The 6,919-nt window shown below is 49.3% G+C and overlaps 1 protein-coding gene across 1 annotated transcript; it reads right to left on the bottom strand.

Moving 5' to 3' along the window:
* Positions 1–1,430: 1,430 nt before the first annotated feature.
* LOC149334104 (uncharacterized) lies at positions 1,431–6,637 on the bottom strand. Its single transcript, XM_089555025.1, has 5 exons — positions 5,522–6,637; positions 5,352–5,457; positions 5,104–5,179; positions 4,225–4,388; positions 1,431–4,011 (listed from the first exon to the last, which is right to left on the bottom strand). Exons 1-5 carry the CDS (start codon positions 5,788–5,790, stop codon positions 3,808–3,810), a joined length of 819 nt encoding a protein of 272 aa, XP_089411151.1. The 5' UTR covers positions 5,791–6,637; the 3' UTR covers positions 1,431–3,807.
* Positions 6,638–6,919: the final 282 nt, after the last annotated feature.

Below are 6,919 nucleotides of genomic sequence, written 5' to 3'. Positions count from 1 at the left end.
CCACCCAGCCGCGGACGCGTTGGTTTCCGATCACGAAGAGCTCGGTGCCTCGCGGGGGCATGCGGCTGGGCGAACCAAGCTTTGGTTTTGGGGAAGCTGCCTTTGGCCCGAAAACACGAAAAGTGATGGAGTAAGTAGCACGCTCGGGAGGCCAGTAAGCTCCGAAACGCGGGAAAGCCCGGCGGTTGTCTGAGTAACGTTAGTAGACCTGGCGAAATCGCAGAAAGACAGCATGCTACCTTGTAGCATGTGATGATAACTGCGGACATCAATTGAGACTTAACCATGAATGTGTGGGAGAATGGATTGGAGTTTCACATACTATGCCAGGGGCGATCGTCGGTGGGCACGAACGCCAAGAAAACGTGAAAGGATAACTGCTGCGTGTGCGAGTACCAGTGGAGTAAGAGCCGAAGTACCGAACGAGTGGTGTGAAATATCCGTCATCTTAGTACTGTGGGACGGTCGGGGTGGCAGAACCTGGCTTGGGGGAGGGGATCCTAGTCGAGCCCCGGTAGGTTTTCCCTGTCTCAGACGGTCGGAGATTGCCCACAAAACGTTCTCTGTGGTGTGGGAGTATGCTCGACGCCGAGGGCCCACTATTGGTGGACTGCGCCCTTCAAGGAGGCCTGAAAAGGAACTCAGGATCAAATCTAACCAAATCTGGTCAAAATCCCTGCTGTCCCCAATCCAACTTCCAATTTCCCATCCATTTGCCCATCCCTTCCGCTACTTTCCAGGGGAGATCAGGGCAGTCTCTCCGGGCCCGCTCCCCCACTTGTGGGTCGCTACATTTTCCCTTTTATTTTATTTTTCCACCCATGGGTGGCGAAAATATATTTTGCCTACGGGCCTATTCTTTTATTTTCCAATTGGGCTAAGCCTGTTGTGCATACGCGGTGCAGGCAGGGGCATATTTTTATTTCCTTTTGGTTGCCCCAACCTAACAAATGTAGCTGCCCATTTCTTGGGGGCGACTGACAGGAGTTCGTCAGCGTCTCCCGTGCCCGCCTCCGTTCCTCATCTCCTGGCTCTCTACCACCGCCTCCCTGAATGCTACGCCAGCGACGCATCGCAACTCGCCAACCCGCGTCTGTGCCATCTGCAAGGCATTCCCGCACCACCTGGGACACTTTGTAGCTGATGAACTCTCTCCTTTTTATCTGTTGTGTTTAACGCGTGCCTAGTGTGTGTTCTCCTTAGTGTTTTCGCTTCTTCTATTGGCCTCTTTTTCCTTTAAAATATAAACACGGCTTCGTTTTGGTTTGTTTCATTCCTTTGTTCTTTTCTTCGAACCTGCCCGCGAAAGCGTTCCCCTTCACCAGTCGGGGACGCGTCCACCTCATTCGCGACATTTTGCTCAAGTGGAGAATTAAAAAGTGTGGCGTTAAAGGGGCCACCAAATGTTTGGCGAAATGAGAAAGTCCCACTGAATCAACTTCTTTGAATGACATGCTTTCAAGGGACCTTGCAATGATTTCGATAAGCGTATTCTAGTTGAACAGATCTAACATGTGGTCTTTGTAGCTATTCCAAGTGAAATTCAAAAACTGTGGACGGACCCTGTAATTTAAAACTTTTTTTGAAAATCACTACTTGCAGTAGCTTGCAACCCACTAGGGCAATACACCTCTTCATGCGTCCCCTGCCCCAATGACGTCAGTGGGCAGAACAGCCAGCTTTGAAGCGCGCCTCGTCTGCCCAACGTCATAAGGGATGTGCGGAGAGGTGTGTTGCCCTATTGGGTTGCAAGCTACTGCAAGCAGTGATTTTTTAAAATTGTTCAATGACAGGGTCTACCCGCACCTTTCGATTTTCACTCTGGATACCCACAAACACCTCCTCTACAGATCTGTCTGACTACATTATGTCCATCGAAATCATTTTAGGGGCCCTTTCAGCATGCTCCTTTTATTTTTTGGAACAGCATTGCACACAAGTGTTCCTATTTGAACAGATAACAGCGAAACACAGTGCTTGCTATAACATGAACATAAATAACATATCTCATCTAGTGCGATAAAAAAACTAGCAGCCTGCATGTTATCACAGCTTCTGTGTCATTTGGACATATAATGAAGTTGCACTCAATGGCAAACTAGCAGTCCCACCAAGAATGGCGCATAACTGATTGGATCGTGCATATTGCTAGTTGCAGTGCTGAGAATGATTGTAACATGACAAAATTCTCATTCATATGCATCACCATCAGCCTGACTTCATCCATTGCTGGACAGAGGCCTCTCCCATGTCTCTCCACTTAACCCTTACTTAGGTATTTTCCCTGAACTCTTACCTCCAGCTGTTTCCATTTGAGGCCCCGGAATGTCTCCTGTAAACAGGTGGTGAGCACAGGTTATTACTCAACAGCAAAATGTACCACCACTATGAAGAACACTACAAAAAGTATGCCACGTCAGACTGCACACAGTGGACACTACATGGGAAGCCCTGTCGCGGCACCTCAGTGGTTGGAGCGCTCGGCTACTGACTGGAGCAGGTTAATTACCAGCCATGGCGGTCGTGTTTCGATGGAGGTGAAACAAACAAAACGGAGCAGTAGCTTGCAACCAACGTTTCATCACAATTTGGGCACAAATGTAGGCGAAACAACTGGAGCCACATGGAGGTCAGCCAGCATGGGCGGTACATAAGACAAATGTCTGGAAGGACAGTGCTCGGCTTGCTGTGTGCGTCATGTGACCACTGGATGTCATCGACGAATTTATCTATCTTGCCATCACTGGGATTTTCTGTGCCGTCAGTGGGTACACACACATGGCGCCAACTTTTCTTGTAATGGGACTAGTAGGGCTCTCGCATTAACACACAAACTAATTAAAGCAATTGCACCGTTTCTGTACCATATAGAAGTTTAAAAAAGTACAAAAAATAAAGTGTAATACACACATCGTGTGCATCATGCAGGAGGCAAAAAAATCTCATTGATGCACATGGCCTCTGTGTCTTACAAACGGCAAGAACAAAGCACATCGATACACATGGCCTCTGCGGCTTGCAGGAGGGGGAAAAAAAAGAGGTACACATGGTCTCTGTGCCTTACAAACGGCAAGAACAAAGCAGATCGATACACATGGCCTCTGCGGCTTGCAGGAGGGGGAAAAAAAAGAGGTACACATGGTCTCTGTGCCTTACAAACGGCAAGAACAAAGCAGATCGATACACATGGCCTCTGCGGCTTGCAGGAGGGGGAAAAAAAAGAGGTACACATGGTCTCTGTGCCTTACAAACGGCAAGAACAAAGCAGATCGATACACATGGCCTCTGCGGCTTGCAGGAGGGAAAAAAAAAGAGCTATACATGGCCTCTGCGTCTTGCAGGAGGGGAAAAAAACAAGAGCTATACATGGCCTCTGCCTCTTGCAGGAGGGGACAAGAAAAGAGCTATACATGGCCTCTGCGTCTTGCAGGAGGGAAAAAAAAGAACTATACATGGCCTCTGCATCTTGCAGGAGGGGAAAAAAAAGAACTATACATGGCCTCTGCATCTTGCAGGAGGGAAAAAAAAAGAACTATACATGGCCTCTGCATCTTGCAGGAGGGGAAAAAAAAAGAACTATACATGGCCTCTGCATCTTGCAGGAGGGAAAAAAAAAGAGCTATACATGGCCTCTGCGTCTTGCAGGAGGGAAAAAAAATACTACATATGGCCTCTGCGACTTGCATGAGAAAAAAAAAGAAATGTGAACACAAAAAAATGAACAAGTGAGGAAAAAAAATGGAAACACAAAACAACGAACAAGTGAGGAAAAAAAAGAAATGTAAACACAAAAAAAAAACGAACAAGTTACTGTGGCGGCTGCAGTTGATTACGGAGGAAAAGCAAAATAACTGATACCGCCAAAACAACTTGTTCCGTCAGGCGTAAGGTATCAGCCTGTGCCACCTGCAGTGCCGCTGCCACCTCGGCTCCACTGGCATGCACTGCAGCAGTGAGGTCACGCACTGCCGCGGTGAGGCTGCGCACGGAGTCAATCGTCTCGCGTTGTTGCTGCACATAAAAGGAGCTTCAATTACACACTTAACGGTCACAGAGTGCTCGTTTCACATTAAGGATGCCCTACTGAAATAGGGACCATGTCTCTCAACAGGCGGTCATACAAAGGTCAAGCAGAGGTTTTGAACAGTGACTGTAGCTACAATATGCTGCATGTAGCTGCTTCTCTTTTACGAAATGTACAGAGCGCTTGCTGTCTGCACATACCTCCAGGCAGCGTTCCTGAAACTGTCCTTGCTGCCTGGTGTGGGCCTGAAGAATATCCGCAGTGCGCCGCGTCTCGAACAGCAGCTGGCGCACCTCCTCCGCCCGCGTTAGGCTGCGCCGCGTGGGGTGGCCCGGTGCTGTTGCTGGCTGCTGCTGCTGCGTAGCTGTCAGGGGGAAAAGTGACTGAATATACACTTGTTGTATAATACAGCAGGATGCGCAATAAGCTGACTGTTTAGTGCAATGTCTGAGCAGACTATTGGCATGCATGCTAGGGATAAAAGTTGTCATAATCAGCGGTACGACAAAGCAGCATTGTCTCATTGTACTCAATGTGCACATTCGCCTAACCATCACAGGCATCACAGTGCCCTCTGTGAGGGGAAAAAAAACTTGCACAGCGTACCAATGGTGAATATGAAGGAGACTTGTGTGGCTATTGTAAAACGACACTGATAGTGTGCTCCTGCAAATGGTATTATTTTCAAGCAGCTTGCAAAATGGATAATGTGGGGCCTGATATTGGCAGACCAACTCACAGGCTGTGGCACGAGGCTGCTGCTGCTGCTGCTCCTCCTCGGGTGATGATTCCTCTTCCTCAAGCGTCACCTCCAGCAGGCCCTCCAGCTGCTCCTCATCTGGGGGGGGGGGGGCTGTCTGTCCAAAGTCATTCCACAAGACACCATTGCTTAGTGGACAGTTTCAGCACACTGTGTATTGTATTGGGGTAAAGTGCACGGTTACTCAGTACTGAGTCACAAGACAAAAAAAAACAGCACTAGCAAAAGGTCAAGAAAATACAAGGTACGTAACTTGAGGTTGCATTTGCTACCTCCAGCAGTTTAGGCATTCATATCAAATGGTTAAAAATTCACCTACCAGCTGGTGAGCGCGCCTCTGCCTGCTGCAGGCCGCTCGTTCCAGCCACCTCCCCGACAGATACGCGGGGCTGGTACTGCAAGAGGCACAGCGCCGCACGTTCATGCACGAGTGTCTCGAAGTTCATTCTGTGGGCCCATTGCTCACAGTACATGGCTCTGAGGTTCACACAAGAACCCTTCATTATCAGCAAACACGAAACTGTCTGTAACGCCACCGCGGCTTATCATCGGATTCGGATCACATACCTGGGAGGTTGTGAACATAGGCGGCGCCACGCCTTGGGCGCTCACCGGCGACCGCAGCTTCAAAACGCGGCCCGACATTCCCGGCAGCCTGCCGCCTCCAGTGCCCCTGCGATAGGATGTGGAGAGGCATGTTCAAGGTTCATTCGACAGACCGTTGTTGACACGCTCACCTTTCCGCGGCCAAAAATTCAGCCTCCTCTTTCTTGCAGCGGCTGGCCCACACCTGCCAAGTGTGGCGCCAGTGGGGCACAGTCTTTACAGCTGGGCCCATCTCATTTAGGCGGTCCGCCAGCTCGCGCCACAACTCGCGCTTGCGAGCCGCCGTGTAAACAGCGGAAAGGGGTGACGCCGGATGTGCCAGAGCCGGGTGCTCCTCCAGAAACTCTAACATGAACAGGTACTGTGCGCGGGACACCCTGACTGTCTTAGCCGACGCCATTCCGAATGCTAACTGTTGATCGTGCTAATTCCCTGTGTCTCTTTGTTTCGATGTCGCTCAGGGAATGAAATAGGGAAATAATGGGGAATGTACAACTTGGGTTAACAGAGCATAGACGTGCGCTATCGATAACTTGGGTTCACACAGGAGACGATCATACGGCCATACAACATTATTTTGCCCCACACTTCACGCTGCACGGTCGTCTTGTACTTCCCAAACAAAAAAAGCACAACCACAGATCACACACGTCTCCCTAAGAGCATCTTTGGGCCATTTTTGGCATCGATAATAAGCACCGAAAACACACTTACCATTGTCTTCACCGATTTTCGAACCCAGCGCTGCTTGTTACTTCATCTCTGCGTACTCATATCATTCTCTGTCTTCAATCAGATTTTTCTGCGCACTACAAACATCCGCAAAGTGTTTTGATTTTAAACTACACGCAAAAAACTGGAACTACTCCATGTACTCGAGCAATCAGCTGTTTTGAGCAGGCCGCCATGTTCACGCTTTTCCGCCGTCAGCGCACCCTCGCGGCAACAAAAGTGACTGAAGAGCAAACTTAATTGCAAAATTGAGGACGCTTCTTCTTTTGCTTCATGTCGTTGACTTTGAAACATAGTTTGTTAGCGAAATAAAACATTCTTCAAATTATTAACGGCGTGTTTACAGCAAAACTTTAGTATACGGTCCCTTATTGCGCAACTAAATGCTTCCTGGGTGGAACCCTACTATTAGACACCACAACCTCGCTGCTAATTGGTTGATTCCGCGGTCAACAACTTTCGGTGTCGTCATTTTGACGTCAGAGTCTCAAAATTGAGACGATTTCTCGTAATCGCGCCCCTGCTCACGAGTGGAGTCGGATGGTGTGACGTGCTGGTGTCTCGCTGATCGTCGCTGTGCGAGAACAGTCGCGTCGTGTAGCTCTCGGCCCCCGTGCCGATGTTGTACTGTGTAATGCCCTGTACATAGTGTATAAAGCGTTTTCTTGATCTCACCGACGCCGGACTCGGAGTCTTCGCTACCGCTAAGAGAGCTGGCAACGCTCAGTCACGAAACGGGTGGCGAGCGCAACGGGACCAACTCTATGGCACAACATTGGTGGCAGCGGTGGGATGCC

The sequence above is a fragment of the Amblyomma mixtum genome, chromosome 8, assembly GCF_055824585.1.
Source record: "Amblyomma mixtum isolate Tamu chromosome 8, ASM5582458v1, whole genome shotgun sequence".
Taxonomy (NCBI): domain Eukaryota; kingdom Metazoa; phylum Arthropoda; class Arachnida; order Ixodida; family Ixodidae; genus Amblyomma; species Amblyomma mixtum.
Note: the sequence above shows the minus strand (reverse complement) of the source record. Positions and strands in the feature narration are given on the sequence as shown.

Excerpts from the sequence above, each read along its gene's own strand:
- LOC149334104 (XM_089555025.1), bottom strand. The coding sequence starts at position 5,790 with ATGGCGTCGGCTAAGACAGTCAGGGTGTCCCGCGCACAGTACCTGTTC. Across the intron at positions 5,458-5,521 it reads GAATTTTTGGCCGCGGAAAG|GGGCACTGGAGGCGGCAGGC; the intron begins GTGAGCGTGTCA and ends ATCCTATCGCAG. Across the intron at positions 5,180-5,351 it reads CTATGTTCACAACCTCCCAG|TACCAGCCCCGCGTATCTGT; the intron begins GTATGTGATCCG and ends TGCCTCTTGCAG.